The 17,986-nt window shown below is 43.3% G+C and overlaps 1 protein-coding gene across 3 annotated transcripts in view; it reads left to right on the top strand.

Annotated features, from left to right (window-relative positions):
* MED12 (mediator complex subunit 12) overlaps positions 1 to 17,986 on the top strand; it is a 272,752-nt gene that overhangs the window by 228,516 nt on the left and 26,250 nt on the right. For all 3 annotated transcript variants that reach the window (XM_063937138.1, XM_063937137.1, XM_063937136.1), the window contains exons 27-28: positions 5,370 to 5,549; positions 7,028 to 7,099. In XM_063937138.1, coding sequence (XP_063793208.1) covers positions 5,370 to 5,549; positions 7,028 to 7,099 — 252 coding nt within the window. The remainder of the gene's footprint in view (positions 1 to 5,369; positions 5,550 to 7,027; positions 7,100 to 17,986) is intronic.

The following is a 17,986-nucleotide window of genomic DNA, read 5'->3' as shown; positions in this document are numbered from 1 at the left end:
TGGGTCCTTAAGGGCGTTGATGACTGGCTAGCTCAAGTGGTTTCTGGTATGCAGTTGGATGACCCGTCAGAGGCTATTCAGCTAGCTGAACAAATTTCTGAGGCTCTCGCTTATGTTGGTGAGGCCTTGTTGGACTCGGCCTCGCTACAGTCGCGTGTATCTGCTCTAGCGGTTACGGCGAGGCGTTCACTATGGCTTCGTGTTTGGAACGCGGATTCTGTTTCAAAACAGACTCTGACCGCTGTTCCGTTTGAAGGTTAATTTCCTTTTGGTCCGGAACTTAAGAAGATTATCTCCGATACTATGAGTGGTAAGAGCCCGTTTCTTCCAGCTGCCCCTCAGAAATCAAGCAACAAAATTTTGGTATTTTCGTACTCAAAGCAGTCCTTTTGAGCCTTTTCACGATTTCCACGCAGAGGTGCATACCATGGTAGAGGCGCACAAGCACCTCGTAGACCGGCAGTCAAGCCTACCGACAAGCCTGCCGCATGACGCGGGGAGGACTCAGGAGGGATCCTTGGTGGTGGGAGCACGGTTACTACAGTTCAAAGACATATGGCACCTATCACATCCGGATCGGTGGGTGATGGGGGTCATAACCCAAGGTTACATTTTGGATCTCGAGGAACCTGTTCCAGACCGCTTTTTCGTCGCTCCTTTCCCAAGCGATCCCTCCAGACGACAAGCACTCATTCAGGCACCTTCCATGCTTTTACGGCAGGGGGTAATTCTTTCAGTTCCCAGACTTCAACAGGGTCAAGGATTTTACTCAAGTCTTTTTCTTGTATACAAACCGGACGATTCATTTCGACCCATTTAAACCTAAAATGCCTGAATCCATATCTCTCCACCCACAAATTCACGATGGAATCGATACGTTCGATCATCGCGGCCATGGAACCGGAGGAGTATTTGGCATCTATCGACATAAAAGACGCGTACCTCCATATTCCAATTTGGTCGGGTCATCAACAACTGTTGAGGTTCGCACTGGGGCCTTGGTATTTCCAGTTTCAGGCCCTTTCAGTCTTTCCACGGCCCCTTGGGTATTTACAAAAATATTGGATCACGTGGTGGCGATCCTCAGATGTCAGGGGGTCAGCATTACTCCTTACCTGGACGATTTGTTGCTAAAGGCTCCGTCACCGGAACTTCTTCAACAACATCTGCAACGCACCACGGACATTCTCCAATCTTTCAGATGAATTGTGACTTTCCGGAAGTCTTCATTGATTCCCTCTCAGGAGATGATTTTTCTAGGTCTCCTGTACAACACAAGAAGTTAGAAGGTTTTCTCTTTCATCCACTAGGGGACACTGGAGTCCTATACAGTAGGGGTGTGAAGCCTTGAACCGGAGGTGTGGCACAATTCTAAAATTAACATTGTCTGCACAGCCGGTTCCTCCCCCTTCACATCCCTCCTCCCTCAGTTTGAAAAATTGTGCTGGAGGCACAATACGTGGAGCAGAATGCTAGGGACAATTACGTTGAATGCCGAGCTGAAGTCAACAAACATGACCCTCGCATAGGTACCCAGCAGGTCCAAATGCTGCAGAATATAATGCAGACCCATCCTCAACACGCCTATTCGAATCTTCATACAATCGGGCGAGTTTATTGGGGTTTGGCAGTTCAGAGATGTCGTGCCTCCCCCTCTTTTTCTTCTAACTGTGACCCAGCTGGCTACCTGGTTTTCCTCGTCTACTGGTGTCACCCGTCCGCCTGCCCCCCCACTCCCGCAACTCCTCCACCGTTCTATCTAAGCTTTGCTTAAGATTGTGAATATCCCTTAGTCACGTAACTACTTGCTCTTGATCAGTTACCTGGGCTTCAAGAGCAGCTATTTGCACTTACATCTTGCACGACATACACTGAGTGAGATTCTCAATCACGGCCCCACCCATTTGCTTGACAACTCTATCTCCCTATTAGCTTCCGGAAAAAAAAACAATATAAACAATTCAAACTATGCAATACGATAATGTACTATGGCCTAGCTGTGAAGTAAAACAATATTCACAACAGAACAGAAATGGCTAATTCAATCAAGGACAATGGGAGAGAGAAAAGAAGAAAATAATCACTTTTACAATAAAGTAAGAAAGCGAATACTTATCTGCGGGGGCCCTCTCCTGCAGCACCGCTTCACCATCTCCCTTCGCCAATGTTCTCTCCACTTGCAGTTGTTCCTTCTTGCACCTCCATCCCATTTGCTGATGTGCACTGCTTCCGGCAGTGTCCGGGGGATTCAGCAGCTCCTCCTGTAGCAGCAAAAAAAAAAATGTGTGGGCCCATTTTTGCTTTTGCTTTCCACTGATTCTGACTTCTTTACTCATGTGCCTTTCCTTTTCTTACTTACACTATCTTATACTCCATACTCCCTTTGATGGCACCTAACCCTGGCTTTTCTATACCTGTCCTATTTTGACCTGTACTGTAAGTGCTGTTTTCTTGTTTGCTCATTTTATTATGTACTGTGTAATGGGTGCTGCAGATCCCTTGTGGCGCCATATAAAGGATAATAATAATGATGATAATAATAAAAAAATTCTTGATTGTTTTGACCCCGAAAATTGAAAATGGTAATAATATTAGATGCATACAATGTTTGGCTTTACATTTAATAATATTACAGTTTAAAATTTTGGGGTCAAGCCCCCCACCCTCTCTTATAAATCTAGCCTTGTTTATAAAGAACTAATTCAGGGCCTACTGACAAGACTGTCCTATAAGTAAGAAATGATACAAACATATCAAAAGATGAAGGGCCAAATGGGCCAAGATTCCAGCGATTAAGCCTTAATTTTTTTTGATTTTGTTTTGGTTTTTTTTTTAAACCAATTTATTTGCAACTCTTGCCAAAACTACAAATTCAGTGAGACTAAAGATAGTAGCAAATAAATATTAACCTCATGAAACAATCTAAAAAGAAAAGTAATGTTTTAAATCACACGACTAAATTGACAAAATCTCTGCACTTGCTGCATGCAGCTCGCAGGCTCTCATGTTTAGCCTGAATTGTTTTATTTTCACATCGAGCAGTTTCATATCTCCATACCCTGTGTTTGTTTCTATCTTACACTGGCTTTCTGACTTATATCATGGTCTGCATAACTACTTCTGACAGACCTGCTGCCCTCAGAGTCATGGCTTCAATAGCCACACCGTTAGAAATGCTGTAGAAATGGACACTTAGAGCTTTTACCCTGACCATGCCGCTAACCTTACCCTTTACCATGACCATGCTGCTAAAAGTCACTGGAACCCCATTCTCTCCTGGATTTCTTGGGAACCTAATGAAACCTCAAAATTGACAGAAACAGATAAACACAAATCAATATTTCCAGAGCACAGTCTGGTTCTCAAATCTCAAATAGGACCTCCAGTTGTGGTAGCGTAAAGAGGCACAATTAGGCTGAATGCTTCTGTTTGGGGAGCCCTCATGTCCTAGAAGAATAGAATATGTACTTAGACAGTCCTCCTCCAATACTCCACGTCAGATATTTTTACACGGATCAGGTTGGCACATACCATTTCAGTCATTTTCTGATTTTGGCAAAACAAAAAAATAATCACTAGGGGACTCCTATTTCCCCCCTGATGATTAATATAAGCCTTAGCTGTGGCATTGTCTGATTAAGCCGGTCCTTATTTCAGAAAAGATTGACATTTTATCAGAGAGCATTCACTACCTCTCTGGACTACAGGCTCTATAACCCTAAAAGTGCAAGGCCACACTTCCTAATCCCTGAAGAGTTGTGTCCTTAGTCACTATGGTCAGATGGAAAAGGGACTACACTTGGTCAGGTTGTCTGCCTGCAAACTACAAATAAAAGACTGAAGACCCTATGGAGACAGTCCGAGCTGAAATTGTAACCGTGAATGGAACCTTGACCACTTTTCCAAAATGTCTATTTAAAACCTTCAAGGTTGAAAATGGGCAAACTGGAACGTGGAAACCATCATTAGCCTCATACATACAAAAAGTTATGGTCTCGAGTTGTGGAATTGATACAGAACAATAAAACGTTACCAGACGTGAGTTAAAAATGACAAAAACAATATCTGTATTTTGGTACACCTGTAAAAGCATTTAAAAAAATACTGGCAGATGTACAGTAAACATGTATTAGTACCTGTCATTTTTCTGACACACCCACCACCTTTCACAAGAAAGACACATGAGAAAAAAGTTACTTTGCCATGAAAGAGAAGTCATGCCGAGGAGGCTCTGTTTTTTAGGTAAACTGTGAGGGAGAGGAGCTTCAGCTTAGCCCAGAGGTGATGTGGAAGACGTTTCTCACAGCCTGACAGGAGATCAGCCCCCCAGTACAGTGTGAGCTACCTGTCCATATGATAAATCCTCTATTGGCTGCCATGTACCCTAATAGCATGTTTCCTGAGAAAAGGTGCTACGTGACCAGCTGATCCATACTCCGTGGCCAGTTAGATGAAACTGGAAATTTGGTGAGCAGGTGTTAAAACAGCTCAAAGCTTCAGGGTTTGAGTTGTTTGCCTCTTAAGTGCACAGCTCTGGATCCCATGGTAGCAGTAATCCCATGGAAGCAGTGTCCTGCATATTGGAAGAAAGATAAATAACATTTCCAACACAAGTGATAGAATCACAAGTTTGTTTTCCAAGTTGGATGAATAACTATCTTGTGCTAAAAATTTAGTATGTAAAATAAAGTTTGGATTCTGTATAGGGCTTGTATAGAACAATGAGAGTACATGTGTTCGCCTATAGCACCATTTTAAACATTTCTATTCTGACCCTTGTGACCACACAAATGTGGTTGTTTGAATTACAGTACATAACTTATTTTTGGAGTATGTTACTAAATGCTCTTTAAAAGGCTAGGGTTCATTAGGTCGACCCTGTTTTGGTTGACAGTCACTAGGATGACATAATTTGGTCAAAAGGTCCACAGGGTTATTGGGTCCACAGGTAAAAGGTAGACAATGGAAAAGTCAACACCATTTTAATATTTTTTGGTGACGTTTACACCATTAAAGCACATGGAACCCCAAATAGTGTACTGCGTCACCTTGCATGTATGAAAAAGTTAAACAAAATGCCACAAAAAAACTATAAATAGTGTCGACAATTTGAACCTGCCTACCATAAGCACTGGCGACCTTGTGACCATGTAGCCCTAATGCATGTTGACCATTAGTTGCCGACGTATTGACTGTCAACCTTTTTACAGTCAACCTGTATACCAGATACCCTTTAAAATTGTATCTCTGTAAGTGGAAGTGTTTGTATTTTGTTGTGTGTGTTGTTGGGTAGACTTCTTTGTGCTTAGCATTTTTTTTTTATTCTGTTTGTTTTGTCCCCCCCCCCCTTCCCCATTGCTTCCTCGTAGGAGTGGGTGGGAGAGAGATGTGTTCGCTCCCTTTGTGAAGACTCCATTGATCTTCAGGATCCAGTTCTGAGTAGCGCTCAGGCTCAGCGCCTCATGCAACTAATCTGTTACCCACACAGATTAAGTGACGCAGAACAAGGGGAAAACCCTCAGAGGCAGCGGATCAAATACATCTTGCAGGTGAGCGTATAAGAGGAAGAGGTAAATGGAGTGTGGATGATTGGCAAGGTAAAAGTTCCTGTGGCTAATGCTTAATGAGGTGGAGGAAGTGTGCACAAGTAATTTTCTCCTGAGTTGATGAGAGTTTGATGGCCATGGCTTAGGTAGGATGTGTAATATCATCAGTATTGCTGCTTAATGATTCATGCAACATTATCATATTCATTATTAATTTAGCAGCAACCTGCAGCACTTTCAGTATTACTAAAAAATACAGGTTTTACATCCTCATCTGTCAATCCCATATCTGCTTTCTTCCTTTCTAGTTGTTGTCCTCAAAACGCAATATGCTGTGATATATAAGAAACTGATGATAATAATAATAATAATAATAAATAATAGACCTCCGAAGTATTAGTGATGTATTAGTTGATGCTACCTGGTGATTATTCTAATCACGGTATGTGGTTAAAATACCGCCCATCAGGATCCTAGCTGTCTCAATACCAAAACCGGGATCCCGACAGGGGTACTATGCCACCACAGGAATACCGGTGAGGTAGTTGATTCCCCCTATGTGGTGTCCACGACAGCCATAGAGGGAGAATAGAACCTCTTTTTAATGGTGGTGGTTGTAGATGAGCCTCATTTTTAGATTTCAGATTCTAGTAACAGTGCAAGCATTCCTATCAGATTGCGGTGGCCTGCTTATCACGTAGCTATGAACTATGGGCAGTAATTAAATAAACTCAATGCTACTTCTGTGCGCCCCATCGTTCTTGGGTCCTCTAATTAAACATGTGAGAATAGGACTTTTGTACATATGATTAGGGACAGACTACTTTCCCCATCTATTCATGATCTGGAACCTGACTCCACCTCATTGAAGTTTTGCTTTCTCGTTGATGCATACTGGTAGCTAATGTCATGGCTGAAGGTATTGCTTGCAGAGGAATATTTATCTCCTCCATTTCAGTCCTCCTTGAGGAGGAGTCTTTTACCACCAGTTGCATTAGTGACTATCATTCCTCATTGAATATCATTGAAGTAGAATAAAATAAATATAGATTTCTCACGTGTTTTCTTCCTCTTTAAATAGTGTTTTGCCAACACCCTTTCACGCACTACCATAAGCACAGGATTTTGAACCATCCCGTACCTTACAATTTTGACTGCTTATATTGTGTACTAGTCAAAAACATTCTCAGATTAGGGCATCAGTAGAGAAGTGTATCAGCAGAAAAGATGAAAAATTTGTCCAGACTTTATTTTTTTGCAGACATTTGTTGTTAGACTCATGAAAGTTTTTGGAACATGGTTTTTACAAACCCTCTGCAATGGCTTATATTATTTTTTTGTGAATTAGGGGATTAGATTGTGTAACAAAGTTGGCACTTAAAGGAAAAAGGTGTTCGGATGTAAAATAAAAAAAATTAAAAATAACCCTTTATCTTTGTTTTAATAATTTCCACCATTGGTTTATTGTTTCCACTCGACAGAGCCTGGATCAGTGGACGATGCGTCAGTCAGCACTGGAACTGCAACTGATGATCAAACAGACCACCAGTAATGTAAGAGGATTGAGCCAATGTGTGGTAATGTGTTTGTGGTGCATTTTAGAGTGAGTGTGTGTGTCCTTGAAAAGCCTCAGAAGTTTTAAGTAGTAAACATTGCTAGCCCAGGGAGACAGAGGGAGATTAGGGAGGTAAATGTGTGGCTTAGGGATTGGTGCAGGAAAGAAGGGTTTATGTACCTAGAACACTATGCGGACTTCTCAGTTAGGCGCCATCTTTTTTGTCGTGATGGATTGCATCTGAATGAGGAGGGGGCAGCGGTGCTGGGGGGAAGGATGGTTAGAAGGTTGGAGGAGATTCTAAACTAGGTGCCTGGTGGGAGAGTTTAGGAAGAAATTACGGGTCATTCAGTAAGAATAGCAGGGGTAGCGATAGTGAACAAAATGGGGGGGGGGGGGGGGGGGAATAGAGCATACGGCAAGGGTAGTTATATGGTTTGGGAACTAAAAAGGGTTTTAGAATAACAGTATCCAACGACGATAACGGGTCAGAATTACGATGTTCCTACCATAAGGGGAAATACATATCTCAATTGTATGTATGTATGTAAATGCTAGAAGCCTTACAGGTAAAAAGGGGTAACTAGAAATCCTCGCAGCATTACTGAATCGTGGTGGGACGAATCTCACGATCGGACAGTCAATCTAGAGGGTTACACGCTGTACAGGAGAGACAGACTAAATAAACGGGGTGGAGAGGCATGTCTTTACGTAAAGCCATTTCTAAAACCTGTTATATGGGAAGATTTTCAAGAAGGGACTGTAAATACTATTGAGACGTTATGGGTAGAATTTGCATGCGGGGGTAAAGGAATAAAGAAGTTATTATTGGGGTTATGCTACAGACCACCTGGTGTTAATGTGTCTGTCGAGAAATTGTTACTGAACCAAATTGAAAGAGCAGCAGGAGTAGGAGATATAGTAGTGATGGGAGACTTTAACTATCCCGAGATAAACTGGAAAAGCAATTCATGTGATACAGCTAGGGGCAATATGTTTTTAAACATGCTAAATGATAATTACTTAGTTCAATTAATCGAGGAACCAACTAGGTACAATGCAATCTTAGACCTGGTATTAACTAACAATGGGGAATTGGTATCAAATATTGAACTAGGAGAGCCCATAGGTAACCGACCACAATATGGTCTCATTCAATATCAGTTTTCATAAGCAGTCCTATATTGGCTCAACTAGGACTCTAAACTTTAACAAAGCCAACTTTGACATGATGAAGGAAGCGTTAAGGGACATTGAATGGGAAATTCTGTTTCAAGGAAAAAATACTACAGAGAAATGGGATGTATTAAAATCACTGCTAATTAATAATACTCGTAAATTTATTCCCACCAGCAGCAAAAAAAGGAATAAAAATCCCAAACCAATGTGGTTTAACAAAAATATAAAGGAATTAATGGACAAAAAAAACGAGCATTTAAAAAATACAAATCTGAGGGGGATGCGGAGTCATTTCAGCACTATAAGGACTGTAACAAAATATGCAAAAAAGGTATAAGAGCGGCTAAAGTAGAAATTGAAAGACTAGTAGCAGGAAAGCAAAGCGAATCCCAAATTTTTTTTTAAGTACATCAGCAGTAAGAGACTAAAGAAGGAGAGTATAGGTCCTTTAAAGGGCAAGAGGGGAGTCTTAATCAAAAATTATAATGACGTAGCAAACAAACTAAACAAGTGTTTTTTTCAACGGTATTTACCAGAGAGGACCAAATGCTGGGTCTAACACAAAATCTCAACAAAGATAATGTCCCACTGCTAAATGCTTATTTGAGTGAGGAGGTAGTCTGTGACTGATTAAAAAAAGTTAAAGATTAATAAGTCACCTGGTCCCGATGGAATTCACCCGAGGGTTCTTATGGAGCTGCACGCTGAACTAGCAAGACCTCTATTTTTGATCTTCATGGATTCGGTTAAATCGGGTATGGCTCCCAAGGACTGGCATATAGCGGAGGTAGTGCCAATATTTAAAAAGGGGAGCAAAGCTGAATCAGGTAATTATAGACCAGTTAGTCTTACATCTATAGTGGGGAAAGTATTGGAAGGTATTCTAAGGGACAGTATTCAAAAGTTCCTTGAAGCAAATAAGGTCATTAAAAGGAACCAACATGGATTTGTGAAGGACAGATCATGTCAGACCAACTTACTTGGCTTCTATGAAACAGTAAGTGCGAACCTGGATCAGGGTAAGGAGGTGGATATAATCTTTTTAGACTTTGCCAAAGCTTTCGACACTGTACCACACATGTGTCGTATCTATAAGCTACAAGAAATAGGGCTAGGGAGCACAATATGCATTTGGGTCAGTAATTGGTTAGATAATAGGGAGCAGCGTGTTGTGGTCAATGGATCATTTTCAAATTGGACCAAAGTACTAAGTGATGTACCACAAGGGTCTGTACTTGGACCACTTTTGTTCAACATTTTCATCAATGACCTAACAGTAGGTCTAGAGAGCATGGTGTCAATTTTCACAGACGATACCAAATTGTGTAAGGTTATAAATACGGAGGGGGATGCGGAGTCTCTTCAGAACAACTTAACTAAACTGGAAGCATGGGCAGCAAAATGGAGAATGAGATTCAACACAGACAAGTGTAAGGTAATGCACTGTGGGGGCAAGACCAAAAATTACACCTACATACTAAATGGGGTAATATTAGGGGATTCTGTACTGGAAAAAAGATTTAGGGGTTCACATAGATAACAAATTAAGCAGCAGTACCCAAAGTAGGAGTGCAGCAAAGAAGGCTAATAAGAAATTAGCATGCATAAAACGGGGATTTGATGCAAGGTTCGAGAGTATTATACTCCCCTTATATAAATCACTAGTGAGGCCACATCTTGAATACTGTGTACAATTTTAGGCACCATATTACAAAAAGGATATCCTGGAGCTAGAAAAGGTTCAGAGGCGGGCGACCAAACTAATCAAGGGCATGGAGACGCTGGAATACGAGGAAAGGCTTGCAAGGCTAGGCATGTTTACATTGGAAAAGAGGAGACTAAGAGAGGACATGATCAACATCTACAAATATATAAGGGGTCAATACACAGAGCTTGGGAGGAACCTGTTTTCTATAAGATCAGCACAGAGAACACATGGTCACTCGCTTAGGTTAGAGGAGAGGAGTTTCCGCACATTGAGGCGAAAAGGTTTTTTCACAGTAAGGACAATACGTGTTTAGAATTCCCTGCCTGAGAGAGTAGTAACTGCGGACTCAGTCAACACCTTTAAGAATGGGTTAGATAAATTCCTATTTGCTAAAGATATTCAGGGTTATGGTGCGTAGGCATGCATTATAGTTAATTTAACTAGTCCTAACATAAAAATAACTAATCCTATAATAAGACTGCATAGGAGACCACAAATAGGTTGAACTCGATGGACAATTGTCTTTTTTCAACCTTAGTTACTATGTTACGTTGGGGTGACTGAGTCATTCACATGGAAAGCATTGGGCACAAGTATTTGATGTGTTCCCTCTGCACATATGTCCTGATGGTTACCGTCGAGGGACGCATGTCGAAATTGTAAGGAGATCCATGACATTTTCGATGGACATTTCATAATGGTAGCAGAGGTTAACAGGCAGAGGCATTTCAGGGTCGACAACTGTATGTAAAGACGCAGTTCCACTGACACCGGTGGCCATGGTCGCTCAGACATGCTGCACCTGTTGCCGATGGTTCACCAATAGTGCATCTATCACACATTGCTATGTCTCTTAACACACATCAGCAGATTTGCCCCATTGCCGGTATGTGTCTTATGGGCATGCCCATCTGCTGCAGCATTAACATATAGATGCAAGCACCTGCATCTGCCTCTGAATAACCCCCTAATGCAGAACCTTGCTCTTCTCAGGTCATGGTGTGCGAGTTTGTGTTGGTTTTTAAATGAATTTGTGCAAAATACTTCAGTGTGCTTTGTGTAAAATAAATTTTTCTCCGGCATGGTCCACAGGTTATCCACAGGATATCAATGGGATATGATGAAGCAACAGCGGATTTGCACCAATCGGTCAAAGCTTTTCCGGCCTCCCAGCATGCAACAGGCCCATCCATACATGTGCGGCAGGAGCCGCACCATGGTCAGAGGGCTGCTGGCTTTTAGCATACCTAAGCTTTCTTATTTTATTTTTATAGTCTTACTATTTTTTTCTTGAGTGATCTTTCTAAACAGCGTCTTATACGTACCTTAGAAAGATAGAAAGAGTCGCTCCAACGAGACTCCGCCGGGTGGCGACAACACTTACCCACGAGTACAGTGCTGTTTTGGCAGGCATCTGTGTCAGATATACTAGCAGGTCCAGCAGACGTTACCAGGCTGTGACCGGAGCACGGGGAGAAGGTAAGGCATCGGTTCTGCTTAGTAGGGGAATATGGACACAGCCGCACTGTTTTGGGAGGAGACTACCAAACAGTCGCTGACGCGGCTGCCACCACGGGTGCATCAGCGCTAGGCCTTAGGGATCAGAGGCTCCAGGAATAGTATGAGGCCGCGATCCCTAGGGTTGATGTCAGCAGTGGGGAGTCAGACGCTCTCCTGGTCGCCCCTCACCTCGGTTCATGATCAGTTTCCTCCGTGTCTCCCGCCATGAACTGTTTCCCGCTTCCATCTCAGATGCTGTACACGATGGGGACCCAGTTGCAGCATAGGCGGCTGTGTGACTGGTGCGTCGGTGTTCACTGAGCGTCTGTGTTCACTATAGGTTCATGGAGCGGCAGTGTACACTAGTGGCGTCTGGATCCACTCCGCGTTCGCTAAGGTATTGATCGGTCCTGGAAGCGAGGACTCCCTGTATCCCACTCTACGGAGTACTGGTAATACAGCACTAAGTCTCTACCCTTTTGAGTACAAATAGTTAGATAAGTGCCTATTGCATATGAGTCTGTATACATTTACTGTTGTTTCTTTCGCATTTGCGTCTGAATAAGTTAGATCTGTTTAAACATGATGCAGTAATATGTTCTCCTACATACTTAAAATGTAGTTGATATGCTCATATTGCTTATTATACTAATGTATAACATGTGACTGACTGCTAGTGTGATTGCTGACTTTACTATATCTCGGTCGGTTTGTATATTCCGATCCTCAATGCTGGTCCATGGGTAGGGTCGGTTTGTATGTCACTTTAAGAAGTTTAAAGTGATTACAGTCACAAATTGTGTAGTACACTGTGGAAGTGTTGATTATTATCATGTCTAAGAGCAGTAAAGGTGAGGAAGGTACTCTCACAGCAACACCAACACTCATATCATGTTTGTCTTGCAAAGCTGTGTTATCCTCTCAGGATCTGGTTCAGGATGGTTTGTGTGCAAATTGTTTTAGCTTTCACCAGGTGTTAATGAAAAATACAAGGCAGATTCAGGTGCAGATGGATCCACCTTGGGCTATGTTTGCACAGACTTTATCCAGTATAGCTGAACGGATAATTCCTCCAACTCCTGTACCAGGGATAGGTTACACTATTAACACTTACATGCAGCTCCCCACCTATGTGTATCATTTCCAGCAGCAGCCTCTCAAAAGAAACAAGCTGATAAGACAGTGGTAAGTAAATTTTCACCCTCACAGGCTACACATGATTCAGATTCATCAGAAGATGAAAGCTCAATAAATTCTACTTTGGCATACGAAGGGGAGGAGGAAGGTCTCAGCTCAGTGGATATAGCTAAGTTAATTAAAGCAATGAAAGCCATTCTGTCCTTAGAGGATTCAGGAGAGCCTGTGTTGAAAACCAAGGCACCTGTGTTTAAACGTCCCAAAACAGTTAAGACTGAGTTTCCAGGGTCAGATCAGCTGACGGAAATTCTGGAAGAGGCTTGGGCTATGCCCAGTAAGAAGTTTAGAATTCCTAAGAAATAGAATTCCAATTATCCTGTTCCAGCTGGGGATTGTTTAAAAAGGGAGGTGACTCCTAAAGTAGATACACATGTAATTCGATTAGTGCGAAAATCTACATTACCTTTGCCTTCAACATCATTAAATCATGTCACGGATAGAAGAGTGGATGGTTTTCTAAAAAACATTTTTTCCCTTTCTGGGGCAGTCATGAGGCCAGCCATGGCTTCAGCTTGGATGGCAAAGGCAGTGGCTGTCTGGGCTGTTGCATTGGAGGGGAATTTTTCAATAGCTTCTAGAGAGTAAAAATCCCATATAGCTTATATAAAACAGGCTGCAATGTTCTTAGAAGCAGCAGCATTGGATATGGGTACTATTGCCTCCAGGGCATCAGCTTCAGCAATAGCTGCTCGCAGAGAAGTTTGGCTACGTATGTGGAAAGCTGATTCAGAATCTAAGAAGGTTTTTGGAATCTTTGCCCTTTTTCTGGAGATATTCTTTTTGGGGCCGAAAAGCCGGAACTTCAGGTTTGGAATTGTATGTGGAAGGAAACTTGACCTTCTTGGAGTCTGCTTCTGACTCCAGAATATCTGTCAATTCTTTAAATTGACAAATATTCCGGAGTCAGAAGCAGACTCCAAGAAGGTCAAGTTTCCTTCCACATACAATTCCAAACCTAAAGTTCCGGCTTTTCGGACCTTTCGGTCTCAAGGAAATAGAGATGGCAAGCAGCCCCAAATACAACAAGTCTGGTAAGACTAAGAAGCATTGGGCTACCAGAAGATCGGTTGGGAAAACAGATAAGCCATCAGCCTGATGGTGCAGGCCTCCACCTGGGGGACCCCAGGGTGGGGGGCCGACTTCTTCAGTTTGCACAGATCTGGCAGCAGTCTACAACAGATGCTTGGGTGCAGGAAGCGGTATCTCTAGGTTATGCTTTTTGCCTTCAAGATGCACCCTCCTCAAAGGTTTTTTTGTACCAGCCCATCTCGGGTAGAGACGAAGGCCAGGCTTTGTTAAAGGCAGTTCAGAAATCGCTTCACTCAGGAGTAGTCATTCCAGTTCCTCCTGCACAACGAGGATAGGGTTTTTACTCCAACCTGTTTTTAGTTCAGAAGCCGAAGGGGTCATTTCGGCCCATTTTTAATCTCAAATTACTGAACAAATACATTTGGGTTCCTCGGTTTCACATGGAGACGTTACGTTCCATCATTTTGGCCATGGAGTCAGGGGATTATATGGTATCCCTGGATATACAGGATGCTTACCTACTTGTTCCTATAGCACTGTCCCATCAGTGCTATCTCAGTTTCTCTATCCTCCAAAAGCATTTTCAGTTCCAGGCCCTACCTTTTGGGTTAGCCACAGCTCCCAGCGTATTTACCAAGATTATGGTGGTAATGGCAGCTTACCTCCGCCAGCAGGGGATAAGAATATTTCCATACCTCGACAATCTTTTAATCCTGGCACGGACGCAGGAATTGCTACTATGTCTTCTGCAACAGACAATAACGTGTCTGCAAAACCACAGGTGGCTCATAAATTGGGCAAAATCGTCTCTGGTTCGGTCACAACGGATGACTCACTTGGAGGCTGTACTGGATTCAAGTCTTCAGAGAGTAATTTTACCTCTGAACAAGATATCCAAGGTTCAGTCAAGGATTCAGGACTTGTTACACAGTCAAAAGGTATCCATTCACGCAGCAATGCGCGGGATGGGTTTGATGGTGTCAACATTCGACATGGTGGAGTATGCACAATTCCACTTGAGGCCTCTGCAGCGTCTGATTCTTGCCATATGGAATGGGTTGCATCAGATGATAAAAACACAGACTATGGTTCTTACGATAGAAGTAAGAAGGTCATTAGCCTGGTGGCTACAGACATCCCATCTGGACAAGGGAAGACCGTTTTGGATATCAGATTGGGAAATTCTGACGACAGACGCCAGTCTCCAGGGCTGGGGAGCAGTGTCAGGAAGGTTGTGTTTTCAGGGGCAATGGACCAAGGAAGAAAATTGCCTGCTAATAAATATATTGGAACATTCGGGCCATATACATGGCACTGATTCAGGCAAAGGACATTCTTCGAGGAAAACCAGTCCAGATCCGCTCGGACAATGCGACGGCAGTAGCGTACCTCAACCATCAGGGAGGAACTCGCAGCCGAAAAGCTGGTAAGCCACATACTAAAGTGGGTAGAATTTCATCATCCAGCCTTGTCCGCAGTGTTCGTTCCAGGAGTCCTAAACTGGGAAGCGGACTTTCTCAGTCGACACGCCATTCAGGCAAGCAAATGGGCTCTACACCCGGAGGTCTTCTAGACTCTAGTAGACAAGTGGGGGTTGCCAGAGATAGATCTCATTGCGTCCCGGCTGAACAACAAAGTACTCGCATGTGGGTCAACAAAGGATCCCAGAGCGATCTTTGTGGATGCCCTGTCAGTGAGATGGGATTTTCATCTGGATTATATGTTTCCTCCAATCACCCTATTACCCAGGGTGGTGAGAAAGATAAAGCAAGGAAAAGTTGCCGTGATATTAATAGCTCCGGCTTGGCCCAGAAGACATTGGTACACAGATCTGCAGAGGATGTCGATGGATGTTCCACTTCTGCTCCCTCAACGTCCAGATCTACAGATGCAGGGTCCTTGTTATCACAGACATCTGGATCGACTGTCTTTGACGGCATGGCTCTTGAAACCTGTATCCTGAAGTCAAGAGGATTCGCACAACAGGTAATTCAAACTATGCTCAGAGCAAGGAAACCTTCCTCAGCTTGCATTTATCACTGAATATGGCAAACCTATATTCATTGGTGCAGTAAACGGAAAATGGACCCTAAGTCTTTCAGAGTTTCCAGGGTCTTAGCATTCCTTCAGACAGGAATGGATAAAGGTTTGAAGGTGGCTTCCCTAAGAGTTCAATGGTCGGCATTGACTGTATGTTCCAAAAGAAAATTGACAATTTACAGGATGTGTGTACTTTTTCCAGGGAATGCTGCGCTTTAAATTTCCTTTTGTTCCTCCTACAGTGCCTTCAGACTTAAATCTAGTCCTAAAAGCCCTTCAAGTTGCCCCGTTTGAACCCCTTAATAAAGTGGATCTTAAATGGTTGACAGCTAAAGTTCTTTCTACTGGCTATGGCATCAGCTAGAAGACTATCAGATTTAGGGGCATTACCATGTCATTCCCCATTTCTGATTTTTTTTTTTTTTTATCCAGATAAAGCAGTTCTCAGAACTAGATCTGGGTATCTTCCGAAGGTGGTGACTAAATTCCACCTTAATGAAGAAATTGTAGTCCCGGCTTTCCAGGTACCGGGCCTGTCTGCAGGAGATGCATCGCTGGACGTGGTCCATGCATTAAGGATTTACGTGGATCGTACCAGTGCCATCAGAAAGACAGATTCTCTCTTCATTCTCTACGGATTTCACAAGAGAGGATGGCCTGCTGATCAGCAGACACTGGCAAGATGGCTTTGGATGACAATTTCAGAAGCATATTCTCAGGCTGATCTCCCTGTTCCGGCTCATGTCTCTGCTCACTCTACTCCAGAGGTTCTCAAACTCGGTCCTCGGGAGCCCACACAGTGCATGTTTTGCAGGTAACCCAGCAGGTGCACAGGTGTATTAATTACTCACTGACACATTTTAAAAGGTCCACAGGTGGAGCTAATTATTTCACTTGCGATTCTGTGAGGAGACCTGCAAAACATGCACTGTGTGGGCCCCCGAGGACCGAGTTTGAGAACCTCTGCTCTACTCGTAAGGTAGGTCCATCATGGGCAGCACAACGTGGTACTTCAGCAGAACAGATATGTAAGCCGGCCATATGGTCTTCCATTAACACATTCATTAGACATTATGCCTTGGATACCTTTGCCTCTCATGACGCTGAATTTGGGCGAAGGATTCTCCTATCCAATCAGGAGCGTCCCCACCACTAAATTGCTTTGGGAAATCCCATTGTTATCCTGTGGACCCTGCCGGAGAAATATACGTTATGGTAAGAACTTACCGTTGATGACTGTATTTCTCCGTAGTCCACAGGATCCACAGGGATCACACCCTGACGCACCTGATTAGCGGATCCTTTTACTCACTAACCTCTTCCTTCTTGTACGGAAGGGTGTACTTGTGTGTTCTTATTGCCTGATTAGGGCTATCTATGATGCTCCTTCCTTGAGCTTTGGAATATAACTGATTTGCCTGAGCAAGGAGGCGGGGATATATGGACGGGCCCGTTGCATGCTGGTAGGCCAGAAAAGCTTTGACCGATTGGTGCAAATCCGCTGTTGCTTCATCATATTCCCTTGTTAACCTGTGGATCCTGAGGACTTAAAAGAAATACCGTTATCAACGCTAAGTTCTTACCCTAACGTATATTTTTCTACGTGCCCTATGCATGGGGAAAGATGCATTTCCATGCTGCCTTCACCCAGGAGAGCGCATAGCATAATGTGCTGTATGTTAGTCACTCGACTAGTCGTCTTGTCCACATGCTATGTTGTTCTCATTCCTAAGTGGGTTCCTCCTTCAAGGTGTTAAGTAAGATTCAGACTGTGGTGTTTTGGAGGGAAGAGGGTTTTATCTCCTATATAATAGCCCAGATATGTGACTGTGTGGATAACGCTGGGCGTGGCTGGGAGCTCTCATTTGGTTAGTGGCAGGTCTGTCACACCCAGTCCACAGCTAATTGGGTGAGAAACGCCCTCCCACACAGGTTACATCCAATGGGAGGCTCTGCCCTTTGGCTGCTGTGTGTTCCCAGAGCAGGATTAACAATAGGGCTGATGGAGCTGCAGCTCCAGGTCCACACCCCAAAATAGGCCCACTGCATCTGCAGCAACATACCCTCAAACAATATACACAGGAAAATAGCTACAAATTCGAAAAGGGGTCGTGGTCACGGGTAAAGTGGCGTGGCCACGCCCCCTTTCCTATACTTTCAATGTAAGTTTGGAGAGCCAAAAATCGGTACAGACCATAAAAAAATAAAAGGTACTGTACCTGCCAAAAAGGT

This window comes from Pseudophryne corroboree, chromosome 8 (assembly GCF_028390025.1).
Source record: "Pseudophryne corroboree isolate aPseCor3 chromosome 8, aPseCor3.hap2, whole genome shotgun sequence".
Lineage (NCBI taxonomy): Eukaryota > Metazoa > Chordata > Amphibia > Anura > Myobatrachidae > Pseudophryne > Pseudophryne corroboree.
This window is presented reverse-complemented; position numbering and strand designations above follow the sequence as displayed.